Below are 21,924 nucleotides of genomic sequence, written 5' to 3'. Positions count from 1 at the left end.
CTTCTACAAGGATTAAATCATGAGGTGCTGTAGCTGGTGACCTTCAACACCCCGAACAAGGAGTTCAGGGTGGAGAGCTGAAATGAGGCCCTCTGTGCTCTGGGAAAAACTGACAGGACAGGCCTTCAGATAGTTAAATACTTTCAGGAGAAGATTTTATGAGCCCCATTTCTTGCATCTTCTCATACCTAGAGAAACACTGACTTCATTAACGGTGACACTATGGTGTGATTTTAGGCAAGCCCTTCTATTGCTAAGAACTTGAGTTTTCAGAGCTGTGTTAGATTTGGGATGTCACCAGCCATTCTCAAAACAATGTCTGCTGGCAGCTGGTAAGTGCCACCTTACTTCTTAAAGGTCTTCTCTTGTAACTATTATACTTTTAGACGATAAAATTGCTTTAGATCATTTGTTAACAAAAAGAGAAAACACATGTAGTGACCAGTAGCTCCTGTTATTTATATGTTAATACCACATCAAAGGTTAACACCTACTTTGATGAAACTAGATAACCGGCTACCTGGCTACAAGTCTCCCCAGAGTGCCAGGCCTAGACTGGGTTTCAGACTTATTCTCCTAAAAAGAAATGAGATCTATTTTGTCTATTAATGTTTAGGTTGTCACTCCTCCAAATACTTCGAACAGGGTCTGTTACACCTACATCAATCACACTGGGCTAATAGAAGAGGACATAAAATTATATATATGAACACACCAAATGGCTCCATTCCTTTAGACAGGGTAACCCAAGCGCTGACTCTATCTAGATCAGGATCAAAATTACTACCAAACGAAACACGGCTCTTAATCCTTCTTGGGCCCCCAGCTACAATAATTCTTTTACTAATCTTTGGCCTCTGTTTTTTTAAGCTACTTGTTAAATTCTGTCTCTTCCAGATTACAATAGGTTCACATCAAGATAATGGTGATGCAGAGATTCCAGCCATTTCTCAGAACAGATCTGCCAAAACAGCAACAGAAGTCACCCTGGGGCCCTTAATAAGACAGGGCAAGACCTCTGTGACCCCAACTAGGTAGGGTCTACGAGCCCCATGCCAGTCTGAAGAAGCTACAGAAGACAGACCATCGTCCTTCATCCTCCCAATAAAGATTTCTTGGGGTTCACGTCTCTCAGGGGGGATTTGAAATAGGAGATAGATGGGACCCTGGGCCGGACAGCTGATGTTTGTCAAGTGGAGGAAAACTGAAGTTTTGTCCTCAGCCAGACAAGAATGATGCCTGTTTCCCTTCCTCCATTGATATGGAGGGAATGAACTAGCAGTGGGGAATTTGTTGCAGCAAAAATAGAAATGTAGTTCTCCCTCTCCTGAGAACAAGGAAAATAAAGGTAACAGTGAACAGGCTAGAGAAGAAACATAACCTGGCCTGAAAGGGTTAATCACTCCTAGGTGTTTTTTTCTTTTTTTTAACTGTTACTAATCTGTAGTGTCTGTAACTAGATTTGTACATCATAAAGCTAACCTATTACTCTTTAGCACTCTGTGAATTACATCCTGTGCTCCCTTGTAGCAAATCACCCCTTGTAGCATTTGCATTTCAGAAAAAAGGGTCGGAGGCCAATAACCCAGAGACAAACGGACCCAATTACCAGGCTGCCTGACTGCCAGCTGTGACTGTTTTGAAATAATGCAAGAAGAAGAATGCAAGACCTTCACTACTTCGATCCTTATCATATACCCCAGACTGCAAGCCCCATGTATAAAGTCTTCTCTGATTCCTGAAGGAGGGGGGGACACAGTTCTTGAGGCGCTAGCCTGCTGTGTCTTCCCTTCTGCCTGGCAGAAAAATAAAGCCTTCTCTCTCTTCCTCCAAAATCTCTATCTCCGTATTTCTGTTCAGCATCGGTGCACAGGGAAGCCGATATTTCGGCAACGGAGTTCATTGGACCCCAATTCATCCATTTCGGGAAAATGTGATCAATGTACTCTCTTCACTTGCCTTAGTCACATCCTATCTTTTTTCAGAGTTTTTATGTGCCTGAAGATCTTATTCTCTGTACATTCTTCCATGTAAATAATTTTCTGTTACTCACCCCATAGGCTCTGTCAAGCTTATTTGCACTGCTGAAGGGGGCTGAGGCAAAACTGGAATTTTCCCTTTCCAATAATAAAGGGTAAGTGATTGTGATCATTCCTGTTCTTGAAACATGAGAATGATTTAAAATATTGTATTAGAAAAAGTGACAATAGCTGCTATAACAGATCCACTTATAAATCTCAGTAGCTGAACACTGCTCACAAAAATTCTGCAAGGGTATTTCTGAAAAAAGGGTGAATCTCTTCCAAGTGGTAAGAGAACCAAGGTCCTTCCTTCTTGTGGATGGGCATCTTCTTCCGCATTGCTTCTACGTTCTCCACGTTCAAAGTAGCAGAGGAGAAAAGAAGATGGATGGGAATACATGGGAGAAATCCATGGACAAGTCTTTCAAGTGGCTCCCATTCTGAGTGCCGATACTGTGTGGGCTGGAAGCCAGTTGTATGGTCCCTACTAACTGCAAGGTGAAGAGAGTTTACATATGAAACCAAGATAAAGGAGAAACAGTTTGGGTGAACAGCTAGCCAGTCTCTGATATAGAGATAGAGATAGAGATATACATCTATCTATATGTATACATATATTCTATTCACCTTAATAGCATTTCAAAGCTAACACTATGTTAAGAAAGAGACAAGGCTGAGTTTAGAGGGAAAACCTGATCCCAGAGAAGTAAAAGGAAATTAAGACACAGAAGCTGCTTTTTCCCCACAGAAGGCATTTTCCAATGTGTTCATACATGAGCAGGCATTTAGTCACTTTATGGGACAATGAGGACAGAAGTAATGACCCAGGAACTCTCCAAGTTGGGGAGTCTCATGAAAAACCCTCCAGTGACTAAACTCTCCAAGGATTAGACCAAGATAAGAAAGAAACAGAACTAAATCTTCTAACTTTTTCCAACTAGAAGGGAATAGAGGGAATGTGTAAAGGGAATATTGCCTTGGTTTCAAGTGAAGCAAATGCAAATGGAAATACAATGTAACTGCTATGTAAATAGTTGTAAATACAATGTAAATGCAATGTAAATACAGTTGACCCTTGAATAACACCAGTTTGAACTGTGGGGTACACTTACACGGATTTTTTTCAATAGTAAATACTGCGGTATTACAGGATCCACAGTTGGTTGAATCCATGGTTGTGGAACCATGGATATAGAGGAACTGTGTAAAAGGAAGGCTAACTATAAGTTATACTTGGATGTTTTACTACGCAGAGGGCAGGCGCCCCAACACCTGCACTGTTCAAGCATCAACTGCAGTTGTTAGTTTGTGGCAAATTCAAGTTTTGCTTTCTGGAACTTTCTGGATTTTTTAAAAATATTTTTGATCCATGGATGTGGAACCCGCAGATTAAGAGGGCTGACTATATGTTGTTTACATCTCGATAAGCAAAAAAAAAAAAAAGAGATAGAGAAATGCCACCTACCCATCTAAAGTCCCCACCAACGATCATCCCTACTTCTAATAGCAGAGGTTGTTTTTTTCTACTAAAAAAAATACCTTATATAAAAAGTATTCATACAGTACATACTCTTTTGTGTCTGTTTCTTTTCTCTCAACATTATTTTCTTTTATGTTGCTTTACTTAATTTATTCCCAAAGCTATATAGCATTCCATTGTGTGAATACACCTCAATACTTCAATTTATGAATTTAACATATGGTTAATGGACTTTTTGTTTACTACATTTGGGGTTGGTTATGAACAATAATGATATAAAAGCATTTCCGTATGTTTGGTGAATATATGTGAATTTTGGGGGGTATTTAATTTGAAATTGCTGTATTCTAAGGCATGTACATGAACAATTTTATTAGATACTATCAAAGACTTTTAGAATTGGTTGTATAAATATGAATTTCCACCATCAATGTATAAGAATTCCAACTGTTCCACATAAATGCCAATATTTGATATTGTCTGTTTTTATATTTTAACCTATTCTGGTGGGTATCCTTGTTCTTGAGAGACATTAATATATATATTTCTAGATTGGGAATTATTTTCACTAGATTTTAATATACTACTTATTTTCTCATTTGCTATTTATACTTTTCTGCAAAGCAAGCTGAATTTTTAATGTTTTGTTTTGTTGCTATTGGCTTTATTAACATATTTGGGGGGTTATTTTTCAAATTTGCTCTCACTTATAATGTTCTTTTCAAGATTTTTATTGATTTCTAAATATAGTAAGCATGATTATTTTATATGTGTCTAATAATTCTAATTTCTTTTTAAACTTTTTTTTTTAAAATTATTTATTTATTTATTTTTGGCTGTGTTGGGTCTTCGTTTCTGTGCGAGGGCTTTCTCTAGTTGCGGCAAGTGGGGGCCACTCTTCATCACGGTGCGCAGGCCTCTCACTACCGCGGCCTCTCTTGTTGCGGAGCACAAGCTCCAGACGCGCAGGCTCAGTTATTGTGGCTCACGGGCCCAGTCGCTCCGCGGCATGTGGGATCTTCCCAGACCAGGGCTCGAACCCGTGTCCCCTGCATTGGCAGGCAGATTCTCAACCACTGCGCCACCAGGGAAGCCCCTAATAATTCTAATTTCTGAAGTTTATGCAGGTGTTTGTGGCTACTGGTTTTTTGTGTTGGTTCACACATGCAGTGACATGTTTTTGTGAATGCTAAACTACACGTCAGAAAAAAAAAATGTTGGCACTTTTTGAAACCTGAGATGAAGGTACATTCTCCAGAGAACATTTCATTTTCTTCTGTAGGCTCATAGAGGTATCAGTGTATGATCATCGTAAACCAAATTCTCATATAGGCTTTTTGAGCCTGCCTTGACCTGCATACCTGGGATGCAGCACCTCAGTGTGGGTTTTCCTGTGACCATGACTTCTCAGAGGTATTTTTTCAATTTCTTCTCCTATTTTATTCATGTAAAAATTGGCTTTCTGGAATTAAATGAGGTGATTTATTTTTTGTTTATTCTTACATTGAGGATGGAATTTGAGGGTCCCGTTACATTTAGAGAAGGCATAAAATTTCCCAATTTTGTGGATACTGAGCTTGACTTCTGTCCTCTTTGCTCCATAAAAAAAGCCAAATAGGTACCCAAACTTGACAGAATTGGAATATGTCAAATGGTAAAAGCAGTTTCTGTGCCCTCGTACCCAGCTTTTCAAAATGTAGGCTTGTCCTCAGAATTTGACCTGGAAGTTCTCCAAAATCACATTACTTCTTCAAAGCCATTAAAGTGTGTGTGTGTGTTTACATTTATTGTGGTAGAGATTAGCTTGCTGTTCATCAAAACTCTTTCCTCTTCTACTTGGCATATAGCTGGGCTTCTAATATCAGCTTCAGTTTTCTTCTCCCCTAACAAAGCCCTCAAAATGACCTACCCTGAAAGGTAATACCTGCTCTTTTTTCACCCAACACACATTAGCTCATATACTTACCATGGATCACATGTTCCAAGCACCATTATGTTTGGCTTGACCCATTTCTGGACCCAAATGGTCACGTCTACAATTGGTTCCTGCTCTGGATTCTGATGCTTTGCATTGTTTTCCTAAGTTCTTCTGATTTCCTACTAACTCCCCTATTCTCCCCCAAGGGTTCTTCTATTTTGCTCCAAACATACCATGCAGTGATCAGGGTGCTAACTCAATACCATCTCTCTGTTGCAGGTTAATTGTAAGAAATTATTGGTTTGTTGGCATAGCAGCATTTTTAAGAACATGAGCTTTTGATTTATAAATAAAATAGGTATAAATCATAGGTCCTCACATTCCAGCTGTGTAACCCTGGTCTAGTTAAACTTTCTAAGTCTCTGTTCCCTTGACTACAAAATGGAGGAAATAATATCTTCCCATAGGACTATTATGAGTCCCATAGGACTATTAAGATAATGAAGATATAACCTATGAAAAATACTTACCACAGTGTCTGGAGGATGGCAACACAAAATGAACATGAACTATTATTTTATTTCTGTTGGCTTCTCACTTTTAGATTAGGTTCTGTGTTCCTGGTGGAAGTTTAAAAAAAATGTAACAAAAAAGCCATAGAATATTGTTTAGTTCCCTCTGACTTAGATAAATCTAAAATTTATTTAATGATATTGGTCTTCCCGAATATTCTAAATCCGAAGATTTCAGTCTTTTATCTTTGGAATAAGTGATACTAGAATTCACCAAACCTATAGCCTCTTGAACCAAAGGCAGGACAACACTTGGATATGTAGTGACTATGGTATTAGAGCCAAGGGAGCCTTTACAAAACGTGTGGACTTCTCTGAAAAGCTTTGATCTAGCCTCAGTCAACTACTGGCAGAAGTGAATCAAGCCCCATTCAGTTCTGAGCCAAACTTACAAAGAAAGCAGGACATCCATAGGCCTTCTGACCAGTAGGGGGTGTCGAGGATGTGTCTTGCTGCCATATCTATGTGTTCACTAAGAGCCCATCGTTTCATTGTGCTTCGCTTTATTGCACTCTGCGGATACTCTATTCTTTACAAATTGAAGGTTTGTGGCAACCCTGCATAACAATTCTTTTGGCTCCGTTTTTCCAACAGCATTTGCTCACTTTCATGTCTCTGTGTCACATTTTGATAATTCTCGTGATATTTCAAATTTTTTTATTATTATTGTTTGTCATGGTGAACTGTGCTCAGTGATCTTTGATGTTACTGTTGTAATTGTTTTGGGGCACCACCAACTAAGCCCACGTGACGGCTAACTTGACCGGTTGTTGAAATGAAAACAAAGGATATAGACTATCAAGTAAACTTAGTTGATAAAGCAGTAGCAGGGTTTGAGAGGGTTGACTTAAATTTTGAAAGAAGTCCTACTGTGGGTAAAATGCTAACAAACAACACTACATGATACAGAAAAATTCTCAGTGAAAGGAAGAGTCAATGGATGCAGCAAACTTCACTGTGGTCTTATTTTAAGAAACTGCCACGGCCACCCCAGCCTTCAGCATCCCCCACCCTGATCAGTCAGCAGCATCAACATCACGGCAAGACCCTCCACCAGCAAAAAGATAACTTGCTGAAGCTCAGATGATAGTTAGCCCTTTTTAGCAATAAAGTATTTTTTAATTAAAGTAAGTACTTTTTTAGACACAATGCTATTACACACTTAATAGACTACAGTATAGTGTAAACATAACTTTCATATGCACTGGGGAACCAAAAAATTCATGTGTTCAGCCAGGGACAATTGGCTTAGCAATACCAAGCCAAGTCTTTCTGATCTTTCTAAGCTTGAAGGAAGCCCATGCACATGCACCACTTTCCAGACCCCCATGAATAACTAGGATCTTATTAAAGTCCTTGTTGGCTGTTCCATTCCCCCAACAATCTTTAAAATTTCTGGCTAGTCCATTGCTGGCTGCAACTATTATCAAGATGTCAGACTAGCTGTGATGTTGGGCTTCCCTGATCACTGGATATTTATAACACTATTATTTTAACAGTGCCCTGGGCATGGACTTTTCCATTTACTGCTCAAAATAAAGTCAACCCCCTCTGCTAACTCTAGTAGAACTTCTGGCCACAGAGCTGGGAGTTAGGTGGGAGCAGCCCCTGATGAAGAAACCACAGACTACCACTGTTCTTACTGAGATTCAGTGGACTTTTTTGAATAAATATTTCTTAGTTTGTTTTATACTTTGGTCATTTCCCAAAGTTTTAAATGTTTGTTTTTTGGCAATTGTGTCCAGTTTTATTTTTGCTTTTTAAAGAGAAGATTGCCAAGCTCTCTACTCAGCTATTTCCAAGATCTCACCCTCAATTAATTTAATTTTTATTAACTTACATTCATTTTGGCAAGCACAGAGAGCCTGGTTGGCACATACAAGGACCTCAGTAGATTGATTATTATAGAAAAACAAGAAGTTCTCAGAAAATATTGATAGTAAGGGAGAGAAGCAGAAGAAAAAAACTCCTGGGCTCTAAATCAGGAGAAAAGCATTTATTGTCCTATATTTAGCCCCAGTTTTATCAACTGAATCACTTCCTCTTTGGGCTAATATCACAGTCTATAAAATTATGGATTTAGACTAGAGGAAATGAAATACTAGTCCCTCTCTCCTATTTCTGTTGTCCTGGAAGAGTCGGAGATGGGTTCACAGGGTGGTGTTGAAGAAATGACTAGGAGAGAGGGAATAACCAAAACAAAGGTCATCAGCTTAACAGGCCCAGGCGTGGCCATCACAAGAAGAGATGTCTTCCGGAGATGGGTGGACAGAAGTACTTCCCTTTGAACGTCAATCTGTGAGCTTTCCTAAACATAATTGAATGTTTAACTGCTCTGGTTAAAAATTAACCTTGACTTCAGCCTCAGGAGACCAGAAAAGCAAATATTGAGAAAAACCAATTTATTAAACCATCTACCATAAAGTTTCAAAAACAAGCAGATAAGCTAGTTATAGGACAGGTGAGGAGGTGGTCAACAAAAGAGCTTCAATGCCTGGGCAAAGGGGAAGAGCTTGCTGCATGAGCATTGCATGTAAGTTTTCTTATTAACGTCTATCATAATGAATATAACCCATTTGCATTGGTAGAGAGCACTTTCTAAAGCACTCTGTTCTCCCTGCATGTGATTTCTATTATTTTTTAAAAATTAAAACAACCCTGGAAGGCAATTGCCTATGATGCTGGACAAAAATAAAGACACTTTTTCAAACTTGCCTATTAGATATTGCAAATAAAAGGGAGTAGAAGGGGTAGAAGCCAATGCGGGGGGGTGGGGGGCGGGGGGCAAGACCTTTGATTTTAATATGAAATTAATGTCAAACCATTCAAATTAAATCAAGGTCATTATGACATAAATAAACAAAACAATGGAGAGTGAGAAAATCCATTATATTTTTCAATTATGTATTAAAATTTAAAACTATAATGCTCATAATCAAACCAGTAGTATAATACATTGCTCTACATGTTAAAATTTTCTTTGTCCCTTTACCATTCTTGGTATCTGTCTCCGTTTCTATTTTTCTTTGTCTTGATTTTATCCCCAATTGTGTTTCACTGTGACTATCCCTGTGTTTACTGTTTATTCCCATTGAGGCGGTTTTCTGTCCCTTTCTAGATCTCTCTTGACTTATGTCCTTCTTGATATCCTTGTTCATTATCTTCCAACTGATTTTACTTCCCTACCTTCAACAATATCAACTGATATGATATAAAGTATGTTTTTGATAGTATCTATTGTTATTAATTATTAATGTTTGAAATATCCAATCAATGTTTTTAAAGCATTTTAGTTGTTTGCCTCTCCCTGCACACAACTCTTTTATCTCTGTCTCTCAAACTTCCTCTGATTCCACAAAGTATTTGTGGGAGTTTAAACGAATTCACATATTATCATAGGACAATATAAACAAATACAGGAGTATAGGTTTTTTTTTTTTTTTAGAAAGTACTTGAACTGCGTTTTTTTTTTTTAATTTATTTTTATTTATTTATTTATTTATGGTTGTGTTGGGTCTTCGTTTCTGTGCGAGGGCTTTCTCTAGCTGTGGCAAGTGGGGGCCACTCTTCATTGCGGTGCGCGGGCCTCTCACTATCGCGGCCTCTACTTCTTGCGGAGCACAGGCTCCAGACGCGCAGGCTCAGCAGTTGTGGCTCACGGGCCCAGTTGCTCCGCGGCATGTGGGATCCTCCCAGACCAGGGCTCGAACCCGTGTCCCCCGCACCAGCAGGCAGATTCTCAACCACTGCGCCATCAGGGAAGCCCTAAGATTTTTTTTAAAAAAACTTATAGCAAAGCCCAAATCAAGTAGGCTAAAATGAGGACTGAAGGAAATAAGGTGTAGGTATCAAGACAGTTTTTGAAATTTAGATGAAAATTTGTATCCAAGTTTTATGATGAAGAAATACAGAACAAAACGTAGTCACTTATGCAAATTATATTAATATTGTTTGTGAAGGTCATGCCTACTTCTTTCTTGAGGGTCTTGATCTTAGGGCAAGAGGAAATCATTTTCTTGGATTTTGATTTATGGACACCAAGTAAGTTAAACCACAAAGTCCTCATCAACTTTCCTCATCACAATAAATTCAATGAAAGATTTCCTCTTACAGTCAGTTTATTGTCCTAACATTATATTTTTAGAATAATGCTAGTTTAGCTCAGCAAAACCAACTGAATGTATGATTTTAATTTAATTCTGTGTGGCCTTTGTGTGTTTGTATGTATGTGTGAGTATGTGTGTGTCTCTATTTTGGGATCAGTAGGAATGGAATGGGGGAGTCAGTGACTGTAAAAAAAAGTTGTTGCCCACTTATATCCCCCAAGACATAGACAATCCAGCACCATATTTGTGTGAAAGAACAAATCACCCAAGAGCCTGGAGATGTGCATTTCAATCCTGGTTCCAGCCTCAAAAACTAAGAGCCTGGAGAAAGTACAGCCATCACCTTTTCTAGGCCTCAGTTTCTCCTTCTCTACATGATTGCATGTGATACCAAGCCCCTCACTATTTCATGGAGGAGTTTGGGAAATGTGAAGCAATGGAATGTGCCAAAATGTTCAAGCTGTTTTTAAATTGTTTTGAGATATATCCTTAGTTTTCATGTAATAGATTGTCAAAACTCTTTGAATTAACATTCTCTCTGGTTTTAAAATCAGAATAGCACTCTCCTTGTAAGATAGCAAGAAGAATAAAAGTAATAAGGAATAATTTTAAAGATATATATATAAAGATATATAAAGTACCTGCCAGACTCCAGACAAATAATATACACATATCTTCTTGAAACTTTAGAACTATTAAACAAGGCAAGCAGATGCTCCCAGTATCCTTCTATAGATGTGGCTGGGAGAGAAGTTAGGTGACTGCCCTAAGGTCGCCCAGCATGGAGGTAGCAATGCTAGGATTTGAATCCACATCCTTTGACTTTAAAAATATGCCCATAAATTAGCATGTTTCCTTTCATAAGTTAACTTCAGCTTTGGAAGAGCATCTTTTGAATCAGAAATTAAGGCCAAAAAGTGATGAATATCTTACTTGAATTAGAAAGGATATTCTAAAATTTACGGTTACTGACTGATGATTTAACAATTAGAAGCACTCTACTTTCAAGAGTGTATTAATCATGTTAAAGTTGATTGTGTTTCTTGACACAAATTTCTGTAGTTGTTGCATACATTTGTAACCCATAAAAGTTGATTATTGAGGGCAAGTAGAAGATTGAATGTGTCATAAAGGAGAAAATATAACAAGTGCATTAACAGAAGCTAGTATAATGCAAGCATATTGATCTTATTGGCTTGATACTTCAAAGTAGAATGAAGGCTACTGCACTAAGTAAAAGTTTTAGGGTAGTGGGAAGAAATAGTTGGCTAATTCAGTATCTGGCATTTGTTGATTCATTTACCATCAAAGAAAGATTCGTCATATATCTTCTATGTTCCAAGCCCATCCAAGAGATAAAGCAATAAGACAATATAAAATAACACATAGGCAAATCGGGTGCTTATTCATCGTCATAAGAAGATTAATCACACCAATTATTTAAAGATCATTACTAAACAGATGGCAGGAGGCTCAGAGTCCGTGAGAGAGGAACTCTGGGGTTCACATGAGATTGAAAAAGCAGCATTGGTTTCAAATAGGATGAGTTAGCTGATTTTCTTGTATTTTGCTGTTTGACACGAAAGCATCTCAATTCAAAATGCCTCCTAATCTTGTCTGTATGAGTCACAGCATTGATACATGTAGCATTTCATGGAACTAAAGACCAAAATAACATCAATTTCTTGGAACTGTGAACCCTAACTTGACAAAATTTATAGCACAATCTCTTTAAGAGAGGCTGATCCATCTCCCAAACTATTTGAAACTTCATTCATTTTTCTTCTGCTTCAGGTTTCTGGATTTTAGCTTTATTTGTCCTGTTACTTGTGGCCGATGTCAGATCTTCAGCAGATTCTCAGCTATATGAACCTTGTGGACCCCAAGGACCTCCAGGACCCAGGGGTCCTCCAGGGCTACTTGGTTTAGCAGGTGGGAAAAAAATGCAATTGCTCTCTTAGCCTCTCATAGTTTCTCTTTGACTGCAGTGTTCATAGATTCAGTGAAATCTTCCAGGTGATCTGATGAGAATATTGATCATTGAGGTAAGTCATTTCTTGGTAACAAATGACCATGGTCTCTTTTTCTGAACTCTTAAGAGTCATAGGATTCATCTACTAAGACGGCTTCCAACCACCAAGAAATCTGTGTGCTAAAACATCTCTTTAGACACACTGGATGTACAGTCCAAATTGAGACATATTGTAGAGCACTATGACTCTAGACTAGTGTAGAGCACTCATATTGGTGTCATACAGTGTAGGCGTAAGCCGAGGTTCATACAGTGATACCAGAGTCATGTGGGCAGCAGATACATTGACTTCCTGTTCTCTTGTCATCTGCTGAGAGGTATGCTGGGCTAAGCTCCCATAGAGATCCCATCAGCTTTGAATACTTGTACTGAACCTCTAAAGCAGTGGTTTTGAAATCTGGCTGAGCATCAGAATCACTCAGAGACTTGTTAAACGTGTAGGTTCCTAGTCTCCATCCTCAGAGATTCCTCTAAAGGCCCACAGTGTAGACTGGCCCTGAGTAACTGGGGAACAGGGGTGGGATGGTGTTCCACAACTGGTTCTAATAAACAGGCACATTTGGATACCACTGTTCCAAATTCCCATTTAGTTCTGGCAATAGTATGATCCCTGGATTTGTCTGGGTAACTTCCAATAGTGATCCTTAATACTCAGCCTTATAGTAAAGACATGGCAGAACATGTCTGAAGATCCATTCATATACTAATTCACTCAATTATTCACTTATTGAACATATTTTGAGTGCTAATTTTACAACTGATACTGAGTATGACATTTAGAAAGAAAATTAAGTAAGATGCCTCGTTCCCAGTATGGATAAGGAGACAGTCACTTAAGGGAGAGATTACAATTCTTTGTGGTAATTCTTTATACCTATGGTAACAATCAATACCAGATGTGGTACAAGGAGATAGAACTTTTCCAAATCTGGAGGAGACAAGAGAGCCTTCTGGAAGTAGTGATGCTTGAGCTAGGCTCTGACCAGTGAGAAGAAGGGTAGGAAGGAAGAAGCAATTCATGTATTAATACTATGCAAAATACAAAACCTTAAATTCTACCATTCTTCTTTCTGTTTATTTTGGGATCTAGGACCCCCAGGTGTAACAGGACCAAGAGGTATACCTGGGGTGCCTGGAGCAGTTGAGAAATGCCCATGTCTACCTCAATCTGCCTTTTCCGTCAAGCTGAGTGGGCCTCTCCCAGGACCCTCCCAGCCCATTGTCTTCCAGGAAGTTCTGTACAACCATCAGGGCCACTTAGACCTGGCCACTGGAGTGTTCACCTGCAGTGTCCCTGGTGTGTACCACTTCGGCTTTGACATTGTGTTGTTTCAGAATGCTGTCAAGGTGAGTCTCATGTGGAATGGCATCCAGATCTGGGACAAATGAGCAGAGGCCAAGGACAGCCATGAGCAAGCTTCAGGAAGTTCCATCTTGCAGCTGGAGAAAGGGGACAGGGTCTGGCTGGAGTCTAAGCTGGATAAAGAAGAATCTGAAAAAGGAACTACTCACACTGTGTTTTATGGGCTTCTGCTCAGTGGAAATTAGGACAGCTAGGGGTAACTGCATGATTCTGTCCCTCATGTAACACTGAATTTAAGAAAAGAAGCCTTCTACTCCTCTCATTCCACATAGTTCTTCTAGGATGAAGAGCTCACAAAATCAGTAATGACCAAGTTGAACAAAATGAATGTATTACCAATCGCTGAAACCAATGAAGACTCATGGTTCATCAATTTGTCAATAATTTCTTATTTGTGATTCCCAAAATTCAAGATCCTAGGTGGCAAAAATGTGGGGAGGGGCATCCCTGGCAGTCCAGTGGTTAAGACTTCACCTTCCAATGCAGGGGGTGCGGGTTCGATCCCTGGTCGGGGAGCTAAGTTCCCACATGCCTCCTGGCCAAAACGAAAACATAAAACAGAAGCAATATTGGGACAAAGTCAATAAAGACTTTAAAAAAATGGTCCACATCCAATAAAAAATCTTTTAAAAAATGTGGGGAAAAAAAGTGAGGTAGGAAGCTGCCCAGCCGTGTTGTTGTTAAATATACCAGGAAAACCCCCATTCAGCTCCTTTTTGAAGCCTGCCCCGCCCCCTCACCCCCAGAGGACAAAAACCTTGCTCAAACTCTCAAATCTATTCTGAGAATTAAGGATATAAATATAGAAGTAAATATCTCTGGCAGAGATGTCAAGTTTGCTTAAAAGACCAAATGAAGACGCTCCTCATCAGATGGGTCTCCGAAAGCATAACTGGATGGGTGATAGAGGTGAGGGAATTTCTGTGGCTTCAGAGTTTTCAGATTAATTATTAATTTACTTCAGGCTGCTACTTACCCAATATCCCTTCTTCTACCAATTTCTATTCTAGCTAAATTCGTTTGCATTGCCTCAACGAACCCGGTTAAAAAATGTAATTTGACCCCCTTCTATTACATTCAGGGTGGCCATAAGAAACACCATCCTTTCTGGTGAGATGTAAGCGCATGGTACTTGCAGGAGTCGTATTTAAAAGGGAAAAGACTCAACTGGCTTATGTCTTTGGCCCTTGGTCTCTGCCCTTTGCTTTCTCCATTTCTGCTCTGAAGAGTGAAGATGCACGTCTTACAGCTGCAACAGCCATCCTGCAGGCATCAAATCAAAGCCCCATATTCCGTGGTGGAGCAGGAGGATAAAAGTAACCACATTTTTTGTACACTGACGTGAGAATCTAAGCCAACTTCATACTACTGATGACCAGACTTTTAAAAAAATATTGGTGGGTTTTGTTTCTTTATTATTGAATTATAACTTAAATATAGTAAAATGCAGAAATCTGAAGTACACAGCTTGATTAATTTTATATGCATACAAACATGGACCCACCATCCAGATTGATGCATAGAACATTTCTATCATCCCAGAAGACTCCTTTGTGCCCTTCCGGTCCACAACCACATCTGCAGCATTGAATCTATTATTCTGACTTTCAGCATCATTTATCAGTTATCTTTGCCTATTCCTGTACTTTATATGAGTGATATAATCCAATATAAAATCTTTTGTGTCTAGTCTTTTTTCACTCATCATAATGCCTGTGAAATCCATCCACACTGTGGTAACAGTAGTGAACTATTTCATTGAATGGAAATGGACAGTATTCCATTGTGAATATGCCACCATTTATTTATTTACTCTTCTGCTGATGGATAGTAGAGTGACTTTGTGATTGACCTTTTCACTCAATATAATGAACTTAAGATCCATCTAATAAAGAGAAAAATCACAGACTCAGAATGGTATCACTTGGACTAAAGCCCATGACACCAAACCTAGATTTAATACCTAACCTAATTGTAGTTTCAACTTTCCTCAAAAATGTAATCTTAATCAGCCAGTTTGGAATTTTCTGGTCAGTACCAATGAGGTAACCTGTCACGTTGGCCCTCTCCATCCTCCAAAGGAAGAAGAGTCAATTGGCATGATAACGTCCTCACCATTTCCTTCCCCCCCCAAAAGATGTCCTGGCCCAAAATAACCCTTTCCATTCCTTTGCTAATGACTTCCTTGCCCCACTCTCCTTTCTAAACCTTCTACTTTGTACCTCTCCTTGGAGCACCCTTCTAATTGCTAGATGGGCTGCTACCCAATTCAGGAATCACCTAACAAAGCCAATTATATCTTCAAATTTACTAGACTGAATTTTTTTTAACACATTGAAGCTGCTCTGAATATCAATAATTTTTTTCTTTTTGGTTGTTCACTAGTATTCCATTATATGATGTATCACAGTTTGTTCCTCCATTCACTCATTGAAGTCCATTTGGTTTGTTTCCAGTTTGGTGCTATAACAAATAAAACTATTAGAAACATTTATGCATAGGTTTTTGCAGAACCATACATTTTCATTTCTCTAGGATAAATACCCAGGAATGGGATTGCTGGTTGTAGTTTTTAGCATACATATCCTATACATGTCTTGTTAGACTTTTACACAAGTATTTCATTTCTTCAGAGCCATAATACATGGTATTGTGTTTTTCATTTCTATTTCCAATGGTTCACTGCTAGTATACAGAAATATGATTGATTTTTGTGTGTGTTGACCTTGTATCCTGTAACCTTGCATAACTCACTGATTAGTGCTAGGAGTTTCTTTTGTAGATTCCTTGAAATTTTTTTTTTTAACATCTATATTGGAGTATAATTGCTCTACAATGGTTGTTAGTTTCTGCTTTATAACAAAATGAATCAGCTATACATATACATATATCCCCATATCTCCTCCCTCTTGCATCTCCCTCCCACCCTCCCTATCCCATTCCTCTAGGTGGACACAAAGCACTGAGCTGATCTCCCTGTGCTATGCGGCTGCTTCCCACTAGCTATCTATTTTACATTTGGTAGTGTGTATATGTCCATACCACTCTCTCACTTCGTCCCAGCTTACCCTTCCCCCTCCCCGTGTCCTCAAGTCCATTCTCTATGTCTGTGTCTTTATTCCTGTCCTGCCCCTAGGTTCTTCAGAACCATATATATATATATTTTAGATTCCATATATATGTGTTAGCATACGGTATTTGTTTTTCTCTTTCTGACTTACTTCACCCTGTATGACAGATTCTAGGTCCATCCACCTCACTACAAATAACTCAATTTCATTTCTTTCTTTCTCCACAGATAACATTTAAATTGGTATACATTTTACTGTGGCATAATTACTCTGTGCTCACCCATAATTAACACTGGAATACTGGTGAGTTTCCTGCAAATTCAAGGGCAAAATGGTATCGTAGAAAACAATTTAGAATAAGGTTTTAGGAGCTTTTCCCTCAATTCTGAGAACTTATTCTGCCATCTCATCCTCACTGGAAACTATTCACCAATTTGATCCTGCATCAGTGATTCCTCTACCTGATTGTGCATCAAAATCATCTGTGGACGTTGTTTAATTTTCAGGGTCCTGGATTCATCCCCTTGAAATTCCAATTCAGGTGGTCACTGCATTATTAGCTAAGACACTCTCATGCACAGTCCAGCTGGGGAGACATTGCTCTAACAGCCCCTTTTATCTCTGGAATAATACAATTCCTAGATCTCCTTGTGTCATTGTTTCCCAAGAGTAATCCTTACTTGGTGTTTGTGATAATAAAAACATGATCACACCTATGAAATGAATTGAAAGGGCAATTCAAACAATTATTTATTCAATCATTGCTTCCAAAAATATACTATGCTTATCAACTCAACACTGGATACCATATAATGGCGCTTTAGGAACAAAATTAAGTAGGGCACTGGCTCTTCATCTAATTAAGGAAACAAAATAGGTACATAATGGGAGAGATTACTATTCAGTGTAGCAAATGCTACAATCAAAGTAAACACTGGATTCTGCTACTGTAATGGCAGAGAGGAAAGACTTCCTGGGAAAAGTGATGCATAAGATGATCTTTGAAGGGCAAGTGTTAAGCTAGTAGGGGGGGTAGTGTGGAAAGAAATTTATGGACTGTGAAATGCATGAACTTCAAATCTCCTCTATCCTCCTTCTGTTTACCTTGGCCTTACCCCAAGGCCCTCCAGGACCATGAAGAATTCCTGGGATTCCTGGAGACATTAAGAATTGTTCATCTCCCCCCAAATCTGCCTTTGCAGTGAAGGTGAGTGATCCCCTCCCAGCCCCCTCCCAGCCCATTGTCTTCAAGGAAGCCCTGCATAAGGACCAGGACCGCTTCAATCTTACCACTGGAGTGTTCACCTGCACCGTCCCAGGCGTGTACCACTTTGGCTTTGACATTGAGCTGTTCCAGCATGCTATCAAGTTAGGGCTCATGAAGAATGGCACCCAAGTCCTGGAGAAGGAAGCCCAGGCCAAGGACAATTATAGGCATGTTTCTGGAAATGTCATCTTGCAGCTGACGATGGGAGACAGAGTCTGGCTGGAATCCAAGCTAGACACAGCAGAGAGTGAAAAAGGACTGATTGAAAGTATGTTCTTTGGGTATTTGCTCTATGGAAATTATACTGGCTAAGGGGTAACAGCACACTTAAATTCCTCAAGTGGTCCTAAATTTCACAGCAAACTTCCCTTCCCCCCTGGATATTTTTCAGTGACCGTTGAATGAATAACATTAAGAATGCCAATTTACCTATGTCAAAGTAACCCTAAAAAACAGTCAAGATTAATTATCCATTAATTGGTCAACAGTTTCTTATTGAAAGCCAATCAAATTTCATGTATTCTGCTATATCCAAGGAGCTTCAGGGAGAGTGTATGTCAGGAAATCAGAGCTGGTGGAGGCTGGGGGAACCAGGAAAGTCCTCATGCCTTTTCTTGAGTATGTGTGAACATTTTTCACCAGAGGAAAAAATAGTCTTGATCACAGCCCCCAACACCACTTCAATTTCACAATTTATAGTATAGCTAGGAAAGCAAAAATCCCTGAGAGATGAAGAAAATTTGCTTAAAGTCACACTAAGCAGTGAATACAAACTACCAAGTACATATTTTGCATTTGATGCATAATGCGTACGTTGATGATGGTTTGATCAAGGAACGAGGGTACGGATTGAGGAAACAATTTCTGCTGCTTAATACTTTGCAGAAAGAGAAAAACAAATATCGTATACTAACGCATACAGGTAGAATCTAGAAAAATGGTACAGATGAACTGGTTTGCAAGGCAGAAATAGAGACACAGATGTAGAGAACAAACATATGGACACCAAGGGGGGAAAGCGGTTGGAGGTTTGGTGGTGGTGGGATGAATTGGGAGATTGGGATTGACATATATATACTAATATGTATAAAATATATAACTAATAAGAACCTGCTGTATAAAAAATAAATTAAATTTAAAAAAAAAACTTTTCAGACCCTGCTAGTTGCCTATGCAGTACCCATTCTACCACTCCTTGTTTAATTTATTTCTAACAGAGCTCAAACTTTGGGCTGTCAATGAACCTAGTTAAGGGCAGGATCTTCAGCCTCTTTGCAAAGCATGGGTGGCATGTGATACCATCTGAAGAATGAAATGTAATCAGGTGGGGCTTCCTGGGTGATTCTTTAAAAGGCAAATCCTCAAGTGACTTGTTTCTTTGTATTTTTATCCTTTGCCCTCTATTCTTCCCTCTTCACCCATCAATCCCCCTCCCCCACCCCAAGAAGATGCAATGCCTGGGGCAGAAGCAGCCATTTTGCAAACTTGAGAACAAAAGACACATATGCTAAGCAGGCTGAGGGAGTAGGATAGAAGCAGATCAGGTCCTTAATAATTTCCTTGCACAGCCACACCAGACCTACATATGAGAATAATAACCACTGATTTTATTAAGCCAGTGTAGACTGGTTTCTGTTAGATGTAAGCAAATGCAACCCTGATATACTTGTTCTTTTCCTTCACAGACTTGCTCTCTCCTAAGACTTTGCCTACCCCCCACTCCCCTTACTCTTTCCCCTTTTTCTTCCATCATCTATCAAACATCTATGTTTAATATGCTAAGAAACTATCTTTAACCTTGAAGGTCCCAATCTAGTTCATACACAGACATGAGAGCTAGTCACAGCTCTGTAATGTGTTACCAGAGGAGATCAGAGATCAGTGATACACCCAGAGGCTTCCTCAGGGTTCGCTGTACCAAGGTATCCAAAACTGAGTTCATGGCTGCTTCTTCCTCCAACACCTCATGTATTTCCATTGTTTTCTTTCCCCATGAACAGCATTACCAACCACTGACTGATGCCACCCACCTCCCTCTTGTCACCTCCCCTATCCAATCTGTCACTGAGCCAAATCAATTCACATTCTTACATTCCCACAAGCAATACCATCATCTTCACCTGTCACCGTGCTAACTGATGGACCAGTCCTCCACTCTGTGCCTCTTTGATTGGATTTATCCCATCCCAGCAGCCAATGCTCATTGCACAAAAGAAAATGTTATCATATTAATCCCTTATTAAAATCATTTCATGGTTTCTCATTTTTCTTAGGATAAAAATTAAATAGTTATTGCATATTTGAAAATTGCAAAGAGAGTAAATCCTAAAAGTTCTTGTCACAAGAAAACAAATTCTGTACCTATGTATGATAACAGATGTTAAGTAGACTTATTGTGGTGATCATTTCACAATATATATACAAATATTGAAGCATTATGTTGTACACCTGAACATAATATAATGTTGTATGCCAATTATACCTCAATAAAAAATAAATTATTAATATGGTTTACTTTATACCTCTTCATCTTTTTTTCCTACCACACCTTTCCTTACTGGCTGGTTTCCAGGTACATTGAGTTTTTAGTCCCTCAAATAATGTATGGCCCCTGGACCACACTGCCACAGGGCATTTGCACTGGTTCATCCCTCTGCCTAGGTCACTTATCTCCATAACCACCAATACTTTTTGTGCCCAGTCAGATTTCAGAAATACCTTCTTGAGAAAGGAATGGATAATAAAGTAACTGGCCAAGTGCCCCTTTCATGCATTCTTACATTATGACCTTCTTCTTACCTGTTTGTAGCAATGGCCACAGCTTTATTTTTACATTTTAAAAATTCTCAGATTAACGTCTCTCTCCTCTGCTAAACTGTAAGTTGCATAATATCAAAAACTCTATCTTTTATTTTGGTCTTTACTGTAACCTCAAAATCCCACATATGTCTAGCACATTCTAGGTGCTCAATAATTTTTGAAACAATGAGAGCAGAGGAACACTTAACATAGTTATTAGCACATGGTAAGTTTAACCTGCTATAATCAGATTTATTATTTTGTTGTTACTAGAAATTGGCTTTGTTCCAATGATAACCTGTTTTATATGTATTAAGTACTTACTCTGCTCCAAGCACTTCACTTACCTGCTGTGTCTTAATTTACCTGGTGCTTTACAATACCTAGGAATATTCGAAAGGAGCCATATCATTTTGCCAATATTTTTGAGTTATTTATGAAAAATTTCAAGGAAGATAGAAAGAATATATTTAAAAAGTTTTAGTTGTATCTGAATATGAAATCTCTGCTAATGGTAAAGAGCAGCAGGAAGGCACTTTATCCTTCCCAAACTCTTTTAATATACATTTTCCCACTCAATTTTCCACCATCTTTATTAGGCATTTTTATTACTATATAGGTATGAAAAGACACATAAAACGCAAAACTGACTCTTGCTACTTCTGACTTCTACAGTGTGTGTGTGTGTGTGTGTGTGTGTGTGTGTGCGTGCACACACGCACGTCCACATACACACATGCATGTGTTTTGTAGCCAAGGCATGAGGGGAGGAATAACCTCTCCCATGAGTGGGAAAGAAACACATATCTACTATTGATTTCTATTTACTAACAATGATGGAAGAGAGAGGAAGGAAAGATTAAACACCACCCAGAATGAATGATCTTTTGTTTAAACACTAACAGGCTTCTAGAGTATGGAAATGTTGACCAGGCCACACATCTCTGCTAAAATTTACTTTCAATGTAATAGAAAGTATACACATCATTTGTCTCACAAGAAATACGGACGTACATGATTTTAGTGGTCTGGGCAGCTAAGTTTGCCTCACTGTTCCCTGGAGCTGCAGCTGTAGGCCACTTTTGTCCCATTTGGATGAACGGCTGGTGAACCAAGGTGTCAAAAGTTCAGAGGAGGTTTGTTCCTAATCATACTCCTAACCCCTACTTTCAGACATGTTGCCAGAAAATAGTCCAGTTACACTCTCAACTTTCTAACACTTACTTTTATACCATCTGTAGTTATTGATCTATCAGTATATTAGAGTTAGCCGTAGTACCTTATAGTTCCAGATT

At 38.9% G+C, this 21,924-nt stretch overlaps 1 protein-coding gene across 1 annotated transcript; it reads left to right on the top strand.

Annotated features, from left to right (window-relative positions):
- The first annotated feature begins 8,407 nt into the window (after nucleotides 1-8,407).
- Nucleotides 8,408-15,332, top strand: LOC103020635 (protein HP-25 homolog 1-like). The gene is given in 3 exon segments (XM_007165715.2): nucleotides 8,408-8,524; nucleotides 11,892-12,029; nucleotides 13,220-15,332. Coding segments are annotated over 3 exon segments (639 nt in total). The 5' UTR covers nucleotides 8,408-8,481; the 3' UTR covers nucleotides 13,678-15,332.
- The last annotated feature ends 6,592 nt before the right edge of the window (nucleotides 15,333-21,924 follow it).

This window comes from Balaenoptera acutorostrata, chromosome 11, assembly GCF_949987535.1.
Source record: "Balaenoptera acutorostrata chromosome 11, mBalAcu1.1, whole genome shotgun sequence".
Classification (NCBI taxonomy): Eukaryota; Metazoa; Chordata; class Mammalia; order Artiodactyla; family Balaenopteridae; genus Balaenoptera; species Balaenoptera acutorostrata.
This window is presented reverse-complemented; position numbering and strand designations above follow the sequence as displayed.